Source organism: Dermochelys coriacea, chromosome 2, assembly GCF_009764565.3.
Source record: "Dermochelys coriacea isolate rDerCor1 chromosome 2, rDerCor1.pri.v4, whole genome shotgun sequence".
NCBI classification, from domain to species: domain Eukaryota; kingdom Metazoa; phylum Chordata; order Testudines; family Dermochelyidae; genus Dermochelys; species Dermochelys coriacea.
This window is the reverse complement of record NC_050069.1, coordinates 42,660,351-42,677,731: the sequence shown is the minus strand read 5'-3', so window position 1 is coordinate 42,677,731 and position 17,381 is coordinate 42,660,351. Positions and strand designations below refer to the sequence as shown.

Sequence of the window (17,381 nt, the reverse complement as noted above, 5' to 3'; positions counted from 1 at the left end):
AGCAGTATCTCCCATAAATGTAAAACAACTTTTTTGTCTTAGCAATTGGCTGAACAAGAAGTAGGACTGAGTGGACTTGTAGGCTCTAAAGTTTTACATTATTTTGTTTTTGAGTGCTGTTATGTAACACAAAAAAATCTACATTTGTAAGTTACACTTTCATGATAAAGAGATTGCACTATGGTACTTATATGGGGTGAATTGAAAAATCTTATTTCTTTTGTTGTTCATTTTTACAGTGCAAATATTTGTAATAAAAATAATATAAAGTGAGCACTTTACACTTTGTATTCTGTGTTGTAATAGAAGTCAATATATTTGAAAATGTAGAAAAACATCCAAAATATTTAATAAATTTCAATTGGTATTCTATTGTTTAACAGTATGATTAATCGTGATTAATTTTTTTAATTTCAGTTAAACTCTGAAACTTCAGAAGATTCCCCAAACGAGTGTCACTTCCTATTTATTTGTGCACTATATTGTTTAGCACAGTACAAAACATTGGAAGAAATGATAAAAGAAAATCAAAATACAGTATATGGCATATTTCACACTGCAATTTAAGATGTTCTACAGCAGAAGTCCTCAACCTTTTTCTTTCTGAGGCCTTCCTAACATGCTATAAAAAATCCACGGCCCACCTGTGCCACAACTGTTTTTCTGTATATCCATTATATTAAAAGCCGCCAGTGTTAGGGGGTAGCTCACAGGGCAGTTGCCCAGGGCCCCATGCTACAGGGGGTCCCGGAAAGCTAAGTTGGTCAGGCTTCAGCTTCAGCCCAGGGTGGTGGGGTTCAGGCTTCGGTTTTCTGCCCTGGGCACTCCGCAAGTCTAATGCTGGCCCCTCTCTGGTTTATTTTGGTGGACCCTCTGAAACGTCTCATGCCCCCCCAGTGGGGCTCCAGACCTCTGGTCACACACTCATATATCAGTCCTTTGAACTTGGGTACTTTTGCTTACTAATATACCATTTTGTTCTAGGCTTTTATGTTCCTTAATTTTGTACAGTGCTTAGGAACCACAAATGTATACATTTAATATTGATGCCAACTCTTGTGATTTTATCAGAAGTCATATGGTAGTTGGTGTTTCTCTGATGTCCCAAGCTCCTAGAATCATCTGACTAAGTAAGAATCTTAGTTTTCATTTAAAAGGAAGTTTATAACCCTCACAAATGTGGAACAAAACTGGAAAATGTGAACCCTAAAGACTCAATCATAAGAAAGTAAATAAAAAACCTAAAAGCTGTTTGGTTTCTTTTAATCTCATTTATATACAAAAATTGGTATGCTTGTGGTTGGCAATCCTGTAAATTATATAAAATCCTAATATAGCTAGGTCATAGGGGGTGGTTCAGACTTTGAACTGCGTGTGGATATTTTATATAACAAGCACTAGTAGAATAAAAATGTTAAACAAGAATCTGAACAAATGGACATCCCTTTTAAGCAATGAATTTCTAGCACCTGAAATACCCACACAAAGTTGGTGAGAACATTAAGCAAAAGTCTTCACTGAAGAGCTATTATGTGTTCAATGAAGGAACTTTATTATATTCATATATCATCTTAAGGGTGCTTAAGAGTACTGCAGGCTTTAATTTAGGTTCTGAGGTTTTGGTTGCAGGTTTGAGGGATAGAGCTTCTTGATGCTAAATGTACAAGTTCAAGTTTTCTTTTTCTTGAGTGGGTCCTACATGTGAACAAATGTGGCCAAACAATATAGGAAGATAAAAGGCAGGTTTTAGCTATATGTCATTGATTCTTTTAAGATAGACTGACTTTCTTCTGTTCAGAGAAAGCTGTTTAATCTTTCACAAGATGGATTAGGTTTCTTTTCTTAAATGCATCCGATGAAGTGAGCTGTAGCTCACGAAAGCTTATGCTCTAATAAATGTGTTAGTCTCTAAGGTGCCACAAGTACTCCTTTTCTTTTTGCGAATACAGACTAACACGGCTGCTACTCTGAAACCTTTTCTTAAAGAATGGATCAAGACGTGGCATGAATGTGCATACACTAATGGATCATCAGTGTACTTGTACACCAAAGGGAAATGTGCCAAGAAACTCCTTACTGTTATGGAGTAGTTGGTAATGTTGTGCCTCTTGGAGATTGAATGTGAACAGTAGTCTGCTTGGCATCACTATATCATTTAGAGAAGTGGAAGAATTTAGCAGGATATAGTCCCTTAGATTAAATTTTTTTAAAAGAATCAAAGTATTTGGACCAGTAAGGACTTGAATAATTGCTTTTAGGTAGAGACCAGGGTGAAATTCTGGTCCCACTGAAGTGGAGGAGAGTTTGCCAGTGACTTCAAGAGAGCCACAATTTAACTTCTGGTCCTTCTTAAATGTCTAATCGTTTCTTTTGTCCACAAAATTGATTTACCTGATGCAGACGGAGGTCTGTTTTTTGTTCTCTGTGATCATTTGATTTTTCTTTTAAATTTATTTTGAAGGGGAGTTGCCTTTAAAATTTATTTTCAACCATTGTTAAAACAGCTTCTGCTTGCTTCTTATAGGAAAATGTCTAGTGTTCTTATGTACTACTGACAAAAGATGAAAAATGTAAGAAGTACAGTATCCTTTTTGCTATCTTTTCTCTATGTAGTTTTACTGTATCATTTTAGTTAAGTAAATGTCTGTTTATATTGTTGATGTAAAACCTCTCAATCTCCATGGACTGTTGGAGGTTTGAAGCTTTATGGATCAGTGCAGACATTCCCCTTTCTGAGGGAGAAAACCAAACATGCTCAGTAGCGGCCCTTCTCACCAACTGACTAGTGGTATTGGTGGATTCCTTTCGTTGTTCTTTCTTGGGAGAAGAGTGGACACACTATCTGTTACAGTCTGCAAAAAGAAAAGGAGTACTTGTGGCACCGTAGAAACTAACAAATTTATTTGATTTATTTTAATTTTATTTATTTATTTATTTATTTGTAGCTCACGAAAGCTTATGCTCAAATAAATTTGTTAGTTTCTAAGGTGCCACAAGTACTCCTTTTCTTTTTGTGAATACAGACTTAACACGGCTGCTACTGTGAAACCTGTGACAGTCTGGGGTCCTTCAACAAGTGTAAGGTATCCTTCGAGTATTCACAGTCAGGACTGTATTTTAATGTCCATCTATGGAGATTTAAGCACAGGAACCCTCATTAATGTCAATAATAGATTAGAAACATGCACCTTTGTACATGAATCCAAAAATGCACCCTACAGTTCATAGTTTGCTAGACTGTTCATTATTGCCTCAAAACCTGTGTTAACATACTTCTGTACAGTTGTGTTATCTAGCTCAGCATGGAAAGTCTAGTTCTTCCATTACCATTTTAGGGCAGATTATGAAATTACAAGAGGGTAATGTTGCCTTGACAGAATTATGAAGACAAATTCGGTAATTCCAGCTGGTACTGAATGCAGCTCCCCACCTCCTTACCAGTAGTTCCTGCAGGAAGCACATTACACCTGCATTGCAGAGACTCTACTGGCTTCCGTCTCATGGAAGTCAGGGTGTTGGCATTGATCTATAACGCTCTCTTTACTGTTTGTATTCTGTGTATCTCAGAAAGATCCTCTCCTCTTAGTTTTTAACCCAGAGGTTGTGATGACACGCTCAAGATGACAAGCTCTAGAAATAATAATTTGGGGGCTGGGAAGATGAAGTTCACAGTGGAAATTCCCCAGACTCTTTTGGTCTGACACAGGTTTTGACCTTTACAGCATGTTGCAAACCCTGTTTCTTTATTGTAGGCTTTTTTTCAGGGCTGAGTAAGGATGAGTAGATTCAGATTAGGTTAAACTTGACTTTTGTTTTGTACGGGGTTTTTAAAGACTGCATTGTGTGTACGTCTGGAGCGTCAGGTTAAGTGTGTTTTATAAATCAAAATGTATAAAGAAGCTCTGTGCATGGAAGGGGATTTAATAGTCTCAGTCATTGATATCTGGTTTGTAAAAAGATAATAGGGTGACTGACAATCAGCAAGAAAATGCGTTTTAAAGAACATTTAAATAGAAGTTTCCTTAGTAAGAAGAGAGCTGTCTAGTAAATAGATTACTATGGAAGTGTTTAGACTGTAGTCAGATAAAATCAAATTATTAAAAAAAATTATTGCCAAAAAGGGACATAAGTTTGTGTTTTTGTGCTTATAAATCTGAACATTCAGAAGTAGGAGGAGCAGAAACTTTACCACTAGCTGAATTTAACAGCCTCGTCTCCCCTTGAAAAAGCTTCATCACAAATTTAAAAAAAAAAAAAAACTTCCTTGAGCAGTCAGAAAAAAATCATCCTTAAAATAGGAAAAAAATGTAAATGATCATTTGAAAGAACATAGAAGTTTCACTAAAATAAGGGGGATAATGCAGATAGCATATTTAAACAAAACCTGCATGAAGTTCAGGAAGAACAGAATCTGAAAGGGATTCTTCAGAAGTTCTATTTTTGTTCTTTATAGTTTTTTATCACATTCATCACCCTACTTAGCCCAATCAAATTATTTTTCTCAATTGAATTGTTTAAAAGTGGCTGTTTGTCATAAAAATAAAAAATGTGCATTTCTCTCCCTGATCAACTACAGAAAGTTTTGACAAGAAAAAGAACTAATTCCCTTCTCCCTGAAGAGAAAATACCCTGATTGACAAGTCAAAGATTTACTTCTGTGCATCTGAATAGACTTTGCAAGATCACAAATATTGTATATTTTGTCATAATTTTAAGGTGTCTTTGTGACTCCAGATTACCTTCATGCTCCTTTTCTTATTTGTTGCCTTCCAATTTGTGCTTAATATGGGTTTTAGAAAGATGGGATGAGTCAGATGGAGGGGCCCAGACATTATTTCAAATGCGTTCTGAAAAACTTTAGAACACAGAATAGCATTTCAAACTTCTGACCCAATGCTTTCTAATGCTAAAAAGTATCTGAAGATGCCTATCACTATGGAATGTAAGAGCATATGCACCAAGTCCTTCAACTTTTTCTGGTAGCTCTGGTGTTCTCACAATTATTCTTCATAGAGTTCTATTTAACAATGAATTGATAAGGACTCCACTAACGGACTTCATACTTCGCTCTGGTCTTGCATCCAGTCTCTTGTGAAATCTTCAACATCATCTACTCTCTTTTCTAAAGCATCAGTTTTAGATGAGTGAGGGTGATTGAAGGTCATGATTCCAGAAAAATTTGCATTTTGTGGGGTGTTTGATATCCTCTTTAAGGAGGTTTGAGGAGGGGATAGATGTCTGCTGAGCAAACAGCATCTCAAACAGCTGCAACCAATGGAGATTGAGGTAGATGACCAGAACTAAAAGTCCTTCTTTTTTCATATCCTCTGCTTTAGAAATCTCCACTGTATAAGAACCTGAGACTCCATTAGACTCCTCATCTCTGTTGGTTTCTTTAGGAAGACCAGTAAACCAGTAGTTGCTTAGGCATCTGTTAACTGTCCTCCCTCCCTCCTCCCCTCATGCACACACTCTTACTGTTGTGACGTCATACAAAATCTCCCCTCCCCCCCCACCAACACCCTCACAGATATTCTGATAACATCTCTTTGTAGTCTTTCCAGTCCTTAGTGAGCATACTGTTATTGTAAGCCAATCAGTCTCATTTAATTTTTCATAGTTCCTTCTGGACACACTTCTGAAGAGAAAACTTATTTTTATTGTTCTTAGAGAACCTCAGTTTCAACAAGTTAATAAGAAATTCTAAGGTACCAGTGCCTATCCAGCTGTCTCATGAGCTATAGATTGTATATACCCCTTATGGTAGTTTCTCACCAAGTTCCCATGAGCTTTTGAAGATTTAATTATAAACTGACTAAAATAGATGTCTTTGATAACTGGTGACCTATTTTAAATTGACAGCCTTTGTGAAGAATATTTTTTGGTATAAGAATGGCATCTGAAAAAGCCCTTCTTTCTGCAGCCTTTTAAAAGGATGTTTAATAATGACTAATGCAGTCAGTACTTGACCCTTTGTCTTATAACAAAGTATTTGGGTTTATTGCTATGCCTAAATTGGATTTGTGTTTATAAATGTACAATGTTCAGTATCACTTGGATCAAACAATTTTACATGTGTAAGCAGCTGCAAATTATATATGCAAATTTTTATAGGAGTCATCAAAAGAATAATTGCACTCCAAGGTGCAAAATTAAATGTTGCATTGTTGTCCTACAATTTTCATATTCACTTATATGGTATCTTCCTGTAAAGAACAAACCAGAAAAACCTACCCTTTCTGAAGCTGTGTTTTCTGTCTGCAAATTTACTTTGCTTGGTGCTATCCGAGCTGCTCTGTCTTCTCTCACCTATGGCCTGATCCATGAATTAGTCATGTATGTTAGTGATATTGTGTCACCTGCTACTTAGCAAGTGTGGAAGCTTTGTTTCCTGGATGTTGTCAGATATGTCAGTTGTACCATAAATGTAAGAGATAATCTTATAAAATTAAGGTTGTTTCTCTTTGTTTTCAAACTTGCAGGACCAGATCATGTGGTGTAAATGAGTGCAGCTCTCTTGACGGCAGTGGAACTGCACTGATTTACTGAGGATCTGGACCTTCCTTTTTAATGTCTTTCATGTGTGTACTTGGGGTCAAAATTCTGGAATCCCTCCTTCTGCCAGGAAGGCATAGTCTCAGATATGTGTGTAGCCACTACTCATGTCCCAATGCATATTAGCTAGGAGAGGGAACTGGCTGTCTGATAATAGGCAGGTCTACCCTTTCTTCTTGCTACCCTCCTTCTACTCTTCCCATCTTACCGCTGGATGGAGAATTTGAGGGAGAACCTTCACATGTCTATCAAACCTAACTACTGGAGCCAGCAGCCTGGGGACTCACCCAGAGTGAATGGTGGCTCAGGGGATTGGGAATGGCTTTTCACCTCTGGACCCCCAACTGAAACGATTCCTGGATGATAAAGTAGCTACCATCTACCATCTAATGGCTATTTGGCCTGCACGAAATGAGTTGGTGGTGTCAGTCCAGCATGGAGTAGGCAAGTGTCCACAGTACAGTTGCCTCATTGTTGACTGTCTCAATGAGAACCTGTGGGTTGAGTGGACATAGAAATGGAATGATGATCTTATCCCTGCAGCTGAAGATGGAGGCGTATTAGCAGAGAGTGTGGGGAAGCTTTCACTGTCATTGAACCCTTTGTGCCCATACCATGGATAAGCAGAGAATTTCAGAAATCTGGCTAAAGCTACCGCTTATTTAGCGTGAACAATCCAGACTCTTTACCTCATCAGTATTTATAACCTCACCTTTTTTTCTTTCTCTACCCACAGAGTCATTGGTTTCCTTGAAGCTTTTGTGTGCATAAAGTTTGGTCAAGAGCTCTTCTCCAAAACACAAATATTGTATGTTGTGTTTTGGCTTCTTTGTGTGGTAAGTGAGACTTCTCGCTCATGAAACACCATGCCCAGCAATGCCTTGAGGCCTCGATCCTGCAAACCTTATGTACCTGAGTAGTTTGTACATATACAAGAACTCCTGCTGAATTCAGTAAGTAAGGACTTCTTAACCCAGTAAGAGTTGCAGATGTGAGCCCTAATACTTAGAAAATTGTTGATGCTACTATGAATTTGTAAATACTCTTTCTTTAATAAACAAATTGGATTTACTAATATTCTCAGAAACAAAGGGCCAAACTCTCTCAAATGGAGTAGCTGCATTGACTCAGTGCAATTAAACCAGTAGAGATCTTGGCCCAAAGTTCTGTAAAATTCTGGTCCTGCTTTGAGCAGGGGGTTGGACTAGATGACCTCCTGAGGTCCCTTCTAACCCTGATATTCTATGATTCTATAAACATTTTTATGTTGTTTTTTCCACCCTCTTGTAGGCTGTTACGACTTTCCTGTGTTTATATGGAATGGTTTGGTATGCGGAGTATTATGGCCACCGAGAAAAGGTACTTTGGTGGGGACTCAGTTTTTATTTTAAGCCAAAATTAAACTGCAACAAAGCCATGTTGTTATAAAGTTCTTGTAAAGAGAATTCTGACACAGGAATCAATGGTGTGATCCAGAGTCCTATGAAGTGAGTTGGAAACACTTCCATTGAAGTCGGTTGGCTTTGGAGTGAGCCCGAAGTGTGGTGTTGTCTCCAAGGAGCACTGTAATCCTAGCTATATGAAATAGGGCTGGAACTTTATCAAAGACTGGAATAATAAATAACTAATGTCTCCACTGTCTATGTGAAAAAATCAGAAGAATATGAAAAATATTGAGAAAAGCTTTGTTAAAGGACAGACCACCTTGGAGCTGTTGCTTTATTGCCATTTTACGGTCCCATTGTTGTATCAGCTATTTGTGCTTGATAATGAGATGGAGAAAGGCCTTTACTTCCATTAGCATTTTCGTCAGAATTCTTGCTGCAGTTTTAATGCTACGAATCCTAACCGAAAATGTAGCGGAGAGGAGAAGTAGAGATTGACTCAGCCGCCCCATGATGTGTGTCCTCCTTGTCTTTACAGACCTTGTCGGAAAGCGAGGACAGCCCATACAGCCCAGATGCCTCATGGCTTCATTCTAAATTCACTAAAGGTACTGCTGCTTTGCATGCGTGTTTTCAGTGTCGAATCACTGGGAATACAGCTCAGGCCTAATAAATGTAGCTTGAGAAACCTGCAGTAGAGGTTATTTGATTTACTTTCTGACCCTCTCAATTCAAGTGCATATAGAAATAAGCTGCAAAAGCCACTTTTATTTTTCCCCACTGATTTTCTTTTCGTTCATTAGAATGTGATTCAATTTTTAATGGAACAAATGGCTCCTCCACCTGTTGCTGTTCCATTCCTTCCTGACAGTGAATATTTGAGATTGGAGAATTTCACAACCTTGTTGGGCAGGTTTTCTCACTAAACATCCCCTGTATGGCTTCAAGTGAACAATGTGAAATGTGCTTTTATGCCTGCTTATTAGTGAGCAGGCAGGTATGTGCCCAGGAGCTTATGTTCCTCCTGACACTTACTAAGGGCTTGACTACATGAACATTTAGTTCATGGCAAGTTGGGGTGCCAGTCTACCCTGCACTAGCCTGCCACAGACTAGCTGTCTGTGTGGACCCTATTGATGTGCATTTTGTTTCAAAGAGAACTAGATCAAAAGTGCATTAGTTAAGTAACAAACTTAATGCAGTTCAGCAGGGTCCACATGGATAGTAAGTCAGCCACTTTTTATTGCAATGACAGGCAAGTAGGCAGCCTGTTTTCTCCCTCTTACACTTTCGTGAGGACTTTCCTGTGGAAAAGGGACAAGATTAGCATCTGGAAACTACCATTCAGAGGTTACACTCCACGTGTATTTACAACGTTAAAACAATATTTTCTTTTCATTGTAACTTCCTGGAGTCCTGACACTTGAAGCACTTACATGTGTTTTTCTTCAGTTGCATACACAGATTTCCTAGGTTGCCTGTATTGATTTCTTTTTGGTTTGTTATTTAAACAAGCGTATTGATTTCTTTAAAAAATACATACATTAAAATAGATTTTTCAAGCATAGAAAAAGAAAAATTCTAAATGTTGGTCTAAAAACTTTGACCGTGTCCCCTGACTTCATCAGAGTTATCTGCTCAATAGCAAATTTTCTGCTAAGGTGTGCACAAGGTTAATGCCAGTGTATATTAATCATCATCAGACCTCTCCACCTGCACAGGCCCAATGTGTGTGACAAAGATCCAAAATGAGAGATACTAAACAATTATTCATGCAGGAAACTTGGTGATGTGAGGATTCGTTCCATAATTCTCTTCAACGTCAGGTTCATGGTTCTTAATTTCTAAATGTCAATAATTATCAACAGTATGAGGGAGATGGCAAATTAAAATGAGTGACATCAGTGTAAATGAGGGACACTTCTGCATCACATTTTAATTTGTTAAATTTTTGAAGTTGCCTTGCAGACGCTGACAGAATAAATGTTTTAATTGGGCCACTAGATGGAGTGCTAGTATCAAACAAATAGTTTCAGCCTGAAATAATTAGTTTAAATGTTACATATCTAGGAAACCTTAAAAACTAAACCAGTGAAGAATTGCTTTCAACAGTCAGCTCCAAATCTTAAATGAATTTTGATTTCTTTGTAGGTACTGAAGATAGTCAACCAAAACATTCAGGCAACATCGAGAGCCATTCATCTAGAAGAAGGAATCGTCATTCCAAAACAAAAGTAACCAATGGAATTGGCAAGAAATAAGATCAGTCTCTAAAGATATTCCAGAGTGTGCCTAGACATGAGAAGGAAAACTGGACCTGGTTCTGAATTCCCTGTTAGAAGGTTAATAAGAAAACAGGTGGAAGATGGGGGGAAATGTTTGCAGCAACTGAAGGGTCTAGTACCTTTTAAGATGTAGCCATCAGTGTATTGCAGATCATTGCCTGTTGCCATGTGCCATTCACTGACATAAATCTAATTTCTTCAGCACCTGGCATTCAGAAACAAGTAGTAGTATGTTGAAAGGAAAAATAGTTTGCTCTTGGCAGGTATGTAAAGGTGTATGTTCAGGTATTCCGATTTGCATTTTTAATATCTTTGTTAGTTGAGAACATTAACCCAAAGGCTAATGGACGATGACCAGATGTTTGGGGGGGGTTGTTTGATTTAGGGGAGGGGAACGCCAGGAGATTGGTTGGCTGTTTTTGTGTCTTTGTTTTGATTAGTTTCTTTGTTTGAAACATACGCAATCTTTGATTAAAGTCAGACAACTAAACTTTTCCATACTAATGGTTCTTTTTATTTTAAGTATTTTAAAAAAATTCCATATTTCTATCCAATTGCTCATTTTTATTTAATGACACACTCTCCACTCGGTGGCAGGATTTTACCAACTGGGGTATGTGTCCAGGTTTCTTAGAAAGATTGCAGAGTTAATTTCAAATGTTTTCTTGTTTCTAATTCTGTTCCCTATCCCGTTTGTTAAAGCCTAGTACCAGTGCATATATGAAACCTGTTACACAGTAGTGAGGGCTGTACCTGTTGACTCCAGGGGCAGATGTAGTATTGTTCAGTTTACACACACCTCCCCCCGCACATTTACCACTATGTATTTGCTGCCCATTAGCTGCACGTAGTGTTGTGTACAATACTAGTAGGCATTATTCTTTCAGTTGCATCATACTTTGTAAAATACTTGCCCCTTGCTTTGCCTCAAGTTTTAAATAAGATTCATGTTAAAGGCAGCTTGAGGGCTTTTGGTACTGCCCAGTCTGGTGATAGGGCAGCTTCTTCACGAAGTACTGCAGCTCACTTTTTTGTAAGTTTACAATCATTCGTAAAGATTCATTGTGTTGCTGAGAGTAGAAGGTGTCGCACAATATTATTGTGTTTATACAGTGTTTTCCTATTTCCTAACATGCTAGCAAACAGCAAATAAACCACATATTTGAAACATCCATCCTAATTATGATCTCAAAGTGGGTGATTCCCTCAAACTGCAGCTAGCATAATGATTGTTCTTTAAGTAAACCTGCGATATCAGTCAGTTCCTGTTCTAAGTTATCAGAATTTTTTTGTGTGTGTGCGCGCGCGCCAACTGGGTTGTGGGGCCTATAACCCTAGAGAACTCAGCAAAGCAGACAGGTTAAGACAAATAAATAACATCCATGAGTCACTAGTCCTTGTAATAACTAAGATTTAATTTCTGCAAAATGTTACTGTGATTTGCCACAAGTTATGTACTATAAAATGCTGTAAAGACTATCATACAAGTGTGTGATACTGTAAATAGGAAAAACATCCTATGTGTATTCCATGATGACCTATGTGCCACAGATTATCAACATTTTGAACACACTTACGCTGCTGCCTAATTCATTGGAAGCCCTTTTAAATTTTCTTCAGTCCAACACAAATGTACAACTTAAGAACTAAATTGTACTGAAGGCTGCTATATCATTTTTCTGCAACTATGTTGAATTTTATAGGAAAAATGGTCTGGAAGACTTTTTTGGATTTTTCTACAAAAATTCTTTTTTCATTTATATTACCAATGCTGTGGTCTGTGGCATCTCCATTTTTTCTTAGCATGCTGCTTATTGTTGAATGTATTTGCAAGTTTCTTTGGCTATTTGAATTTGTTACTTTTATATTTCGTTTGTTTATAATTCAGTCACTGGAAGACTGAGGGTGGCATTGTGAATTGTTTTTCCTATTGATTCAATACCAAAGCATGAAGTTGAAGTTTAACATTTGAAGTTGAAGTTTAATATTTACATTTTGTATTTCAGATGTATAATTTTTATTTTAAAGGACATAGTTTTTCAAAGATAAGAGCCTGTTTTGTACTTGCAAAATATGTGCATACCTGCATTGTACATATAAAACACACTATGGCTTGTGTAAACTGGGGCTTATGTGTACTGTTATCCATTTCCCACACACAGTGGGTATATGCGAATGATTTGCAAGTGCAGAATTGGTGCTCATGTTTGTGAATTGGACCCTAAAAATTTTAAAAAGAAAATCTGAAGAAAGTTAAAGGTTCATCTGTTGAAGGTTCTGACTTCTGAATTCTGTTACAGTAGCACAGGTTTGACCAGTAAAACATAGGTCAGGACCTTCAACTCATAATGCCTATGGAAAAGGAATGTGCAGAAAAAACATTTTTCACGTTTCCCCTAGTGTGTTTTTTGTTTTTACTTTTTTGAAAATTAAAGGGAGGGTTGGGGATGCAGCAGGGGAATTAAGTAGAGTCTTTTACGCAGTTTGAAAAATGGCACCTTCTGCACTCCGCCAGCAATCCTGGCTGAGATTGACAAGTGTTCTGACAATTAATCTGCTGGCTGACAAGTGCTATTTCCACGGCAATGGGCCTTGCATTGGCACAAATAGGATGGTGCTTTTGATCACTGCTGTAAATCTGAAGTAATTATCATTTCCCCCCTTATCGCTGTACTCCACATACAGTTCATGTGCAATGGCCAGTGAGAATGATGAATAACTTGAGCTGTTATATTAACTAATTTCCTTGTATCAAGAATTCTGCTGCTTGAATAGTCATTGTTACTGTTACAAATGCACTGTCCCTTTTTTACCCATTCTTTGTCCTTCCATGTCTTCTCATCTTGCCTTCCTTTTATTCTTTTCTCTCTGCTATTATTCTGTCCTCCAGTTTTAAAACAAGCTATTCCCTGCCATTGAAAGGTCTGAATTTGCCCTCCAGAGACGTTACTCAATGTCAGTAATTGAAGGGGAGCTAATTCAGTCCAGCATGGCATAAGCAGAGGATAGTGGCAACACTTTACAACACTGAGTGGATTTAATAGCAGTAGACAGTTTTCAGGATGGGGAATGCTGGGAGGGTATAAAATGAAACAGAAGCCACCAAAAGTGAACCTCACTACCAGCTGCCAGTATTAAAGCTGGATGGAGAGCTGTGTAAATCAAACACGGAGGAGCTTGATTTCTGTTGTTCTTTTGTTACTCGGCTGTGAAGAAAATAGTTTGCTGTTTCATCTATTAAAGCCTTGGTATTTACTACATTATTACAAGATAGTGTGATAATGTAGTAAATGATGCGTCTGGATAGTGAATACAAACAATATGTGCCAATACCAATTACCATGTATTTAACATTGTTTTCAATAGAATTGCTCTGTACTGATTGCGAAGTATCGTATTTTGCAGTAGTTCAGTAAAACAACTCATGTCACCACTATGTGTTTGTCATCTATATACAACAGGACACAGCAGGTGATCACTTGTTGGAAGCTGTTATTTTTTATACTCCTAGTTGCAGGCTGACACATTCATCCACTTCCATCACAGAACCGAGGCTAAAGCACTCTCAGGTCTCACTGCAATCTGCTATTTGGGAGGAGAGCAGACTTTTAAAATACATCAGTAATATCAGAGCTTTCTCTTGTTTCTGATGCTACTTCTCAGGTTTCTAGCAGGCAGAATACGTCTGTTCTAGTAAACCTAGCTATTCATTTTGCATTTTGGATATGTTACTTTTTTATTGCAGACCACAAAGATATGGAAGAAGTGATTTGTCACATAGTGGCTTTGATTGCAGACCTGTTAAGGTGAACAGAAAGTTTCTCATAGAGGAACCGGAAGACACAGGTTATTAGAAGGTGGGCTTATGCTCATACCTCCATCAGTAAAGTACAATAGCAACATTTGTATAACAGGAATACTTAGGCTTAGTTTTCACAGCTGATGTAGTTGCTGCAGCAGCACTATTCTTATACTGTATAAAAACTGGGTGTTAAATGTAGCTATTTACTATTGAAATATGCTAAAAGCACCAGGCAGCACAGTGTCTAGACACGACAGGCACAAATTGAGGCCTATGTTCTATCATGAGAAGCTTTCTGAAAGACATACTCGTAATGCTGATACTCATTGCCTGCAAAACCATGGCCTGTTTTACATGTGAGGTACAGGACTTGTAATTTACAACCAGCTATGTGTACTGCTGCGTCTGGATAGTGAATACAAACAATACACACAGTTATGCAGCTCTGCTTGTTTATATCTTTTCTCAGGAACAGGAGAGGTTTTAAATGTGAAAAGTAGTAGAAAAGCAAAAAGAGTTGTATTATATATGACAATACAACTCTTTTTGCTTTTCTACTACTTTTCACATTTCCTTCTTTTTAGCATATATATCTTCTTTGCCAGAGGTTGTTGTGAAGGCCAAGACTATAACAGGGTTCAAAAAGAACTAGATAAATTTACGGAGGATAGATCCATCAGTGGCTGTTAGCCAGGATGGGCATTGATAGTGTCCCTAGCCTGTGTTTGCCAGAAGCTGGATATGGGTGCCGGGATGGATCACTTGATGATTACCTATTCTGTTCATTCCCCCTGAAGCACCTGGCATTGGCCACTATTGGAAGACACTGAGCTAGGTGGACCATTCTTATGCTTCTATGATAAGTTAATCACATGCCAGGAAGGCCTCAAAGCGCCTCCCCTGAAAGATTTCAAAACATAAAACCTCTCAATTCCCAGAAAAATGGGTAATGTATGTCATTGATTTCAGAGGGAGGAGGATTTGGCCCTTATTGAATAATCTCTGGAACAATGGACATTTTAGCTTATCCTTTCCATTTTCACAGCTCGTACTGAAGACTGATTCTATATTTTACAGGCACATTCACTGGAAACTGGAGAGGAATGATTCTTCCATTCCCTTCTTGAAAGCCGTGAACTGTAGTGAGCTTAGCTCTGTTTTGTTTACATAGTTGCACTGGTATTTTCACTGTTCTTCATATGTGGGTTCATTACTGACAACTGGATTCATCCTCATTAGAATTTATGTAAGAAATCCTGAATTTCCTCATCCTTTAAAAAATTTATGGTTTATTGTACAATGTGGTTCTATTTTGAACTCTGAGTTAGTGGTATGGACTTAGAAAGCGTTTCAGGATCCCTTTGTCATAGCCCTGGTCTACACTAGGCGTTGAGGTCGAATTTAGCAGCGTTAAATTGATTTAACCCTGCACCCGTCCACATGACGAAGCCCTTTTTTTCGACTTAAAGGGCTCTTAAAATCGATTTCCTTACTCCACTCCCCAACAAGAGGATTAGCGCTGAAATCTATTTTGCTGGGTCGAATTTGGGGTACTGTGGACACAATTAGATGGTATTGGCCTCCAGGAGCTATCCCAGAGTGCTCCATTGTGACCTCTCTGGACAGCATTCTCAACTCAGATGCACTGACCAGGTAGACAGGAAAAGGCCCGGGAACTTTTGAATTTCAGTTTCCTATTTGGCCAGTGTGGCAAGCTGCAGGTGACCATGCAGAGCTCATCAGCACAGGTGACCATGATGGAGTCCCAGAATCGCAAAAGAGCTCCAGCATGGACCGAACGGGAGGTACAGGATCTGATCGCTGTATGCGTAGAGGAATCCGTGCTATCAGAAATACGTTCCAGTTTTCAAAATGCCAAAACATTTGTGAAAATCTCCCAGGGCATGAAGGACAGAGGCCATAACAAGGACCCGAAGCAGTGCCGCGTGAAACTTAAGGAGCTGAGGCAAGCCTACCAGAAAACCAGAGAGGCGAACGGCCGCTCCAGGTCAGAGCCCCAAACATGCCGCTTCTATGATGAGCTTCATGCCATTTTAGGGGGTTCAGCCACCACTACCACAGCCCTGTTGTTTGACTCCTTCAGTGGAGATGGAGGCAACACGGAAACAGGTTTTGGGGATGAGGAAGACGATGAGGAGGAGGCTGTAGATAGCTCACAGCAAACAAGTGGAGAAACCGGTTTTCCCGATAGCCAAGAACTGTTTCTCACCCTGGACCTGGAGCCAGGATCCCCTGAACCCACCCAAGGCTGCCTCCCGGACCCACCAGGCGGAGAAGGGACCTCTGGTGAGTGTACCTTTTAAAATACTATAAAAGGTTTAAAAGCCAGCAAGTTTAACGATTAATTTGCCCTGGCATTCGTGGCTCTCCTGGATATACTCCCAAAGCCGTTGCAAAAGGTTCTGGGGAGGGCAGCCTTATTCCATCCACCATGGTAGGACACTTCACCGCTCCAGACCAGTAGCACGTATTCGGGAATCATTGTAGAACAAAGCATTGCAGTGTATGTTTGCTGGCATTCAAACAACATCCGTTCTTTATCTCTCTGTGTTATCCTCAGGAGAGCGATATCATTCATAGTCACCTGGTTGAAATAGGATGCTTTTCTTAAGGGGACATTCAGAGGTGCCCGTTCCTGCTGGGCTGTTTGCCTATGGCTGAACAGAAATGTTCCCCGCTGTTAGTCACGCGGGGCAGGGGGAGGCAAAATGCGACCTTATAATGAAAGCACATGTGCTATGTATGTAATGTTAACAGCAAGGTTTACCGTGAAAGAGAGTGTACCCACTGTTCTATAAAAATGTGTCTTTTTAAATACCACTGTCCCTTTTTTTTCTCCACCAGCTGCATGTGTTTCAAGGATCATAGGATCTTCTCCTTCCAAGAGGCTAGCAAAGATTAGAAGGCGAAAAAAACGCGCTCGCAATGAAATGTTCTGAGCTCATGCTGTCCTCCCACACTGACAGAGCACAGACGAATGCATGGAGGCAGACAATGTCAGAGTGCAGGAAAGCACAAAATGACGGGGAGGAGAGGTGGTGGGCTGAAGAGAGGGCTGAAGCTGAAAGGTGGCAGCAGTGTGATGAGAGGAGGCAGGATGCAATGCTGAGGCAGCTGGACGATCAAACTAATATGCTCCAACGTATGGTTGAGCTGCAGGAAAGGCAGCAGGAGCACAGACCGCCGCTACAGCCCCTGTGTAACCAACCGCCCACCTCCCCAAGTTCCATAGCCTCCTCACCCAGACGCCCAAGAACGCAGTAGGGGGGCCTCCGGCCACCCAGCCACTCCACCCCAGAAGATTGCCCAAGCAACAGAAGGCTGTCATTCAAT

At 39.2% G+C, this 17,381-nt stretch overlaps 1 protein-coding gene across 2 annotated transcripts in view; it reads left to right on the top strand.

The window, feature by feature from the left end:
* PTDSS1 (phosphatidylserine synthase 1) overlaps nt 1-10,725 on the top strand; it is a 54,959-nt gene extending 44,234 nt beyond the window's left edge. For both annotated transcript variants that reach the window (XM_038388505.2, XM_043507567.1), the window contains exons 10-13: nt 7,292-7,391; nt 7,846-7,914; nt 8,479-8,548; nt 10,092-10,725. In XM_038388505.2, coding sequence (XP_038244433.1) covers nt 7,292-7,391; nt 7,846-7,914; nt 8,479-8,548; nt 10,092-10,201 — 349 coding nt within the window. In that variant the 3' untranslated portion in view covers nt 10,202-10,725. The remainder of the gene's footprint in view (nt 1-7,291; nt 7,392-7,845; nt 7,915-8,478; nt 8,549-10,091) is intronic.
* Nucleotides 10,726-17,381: the final 6,656 nt, after the last annotated feature.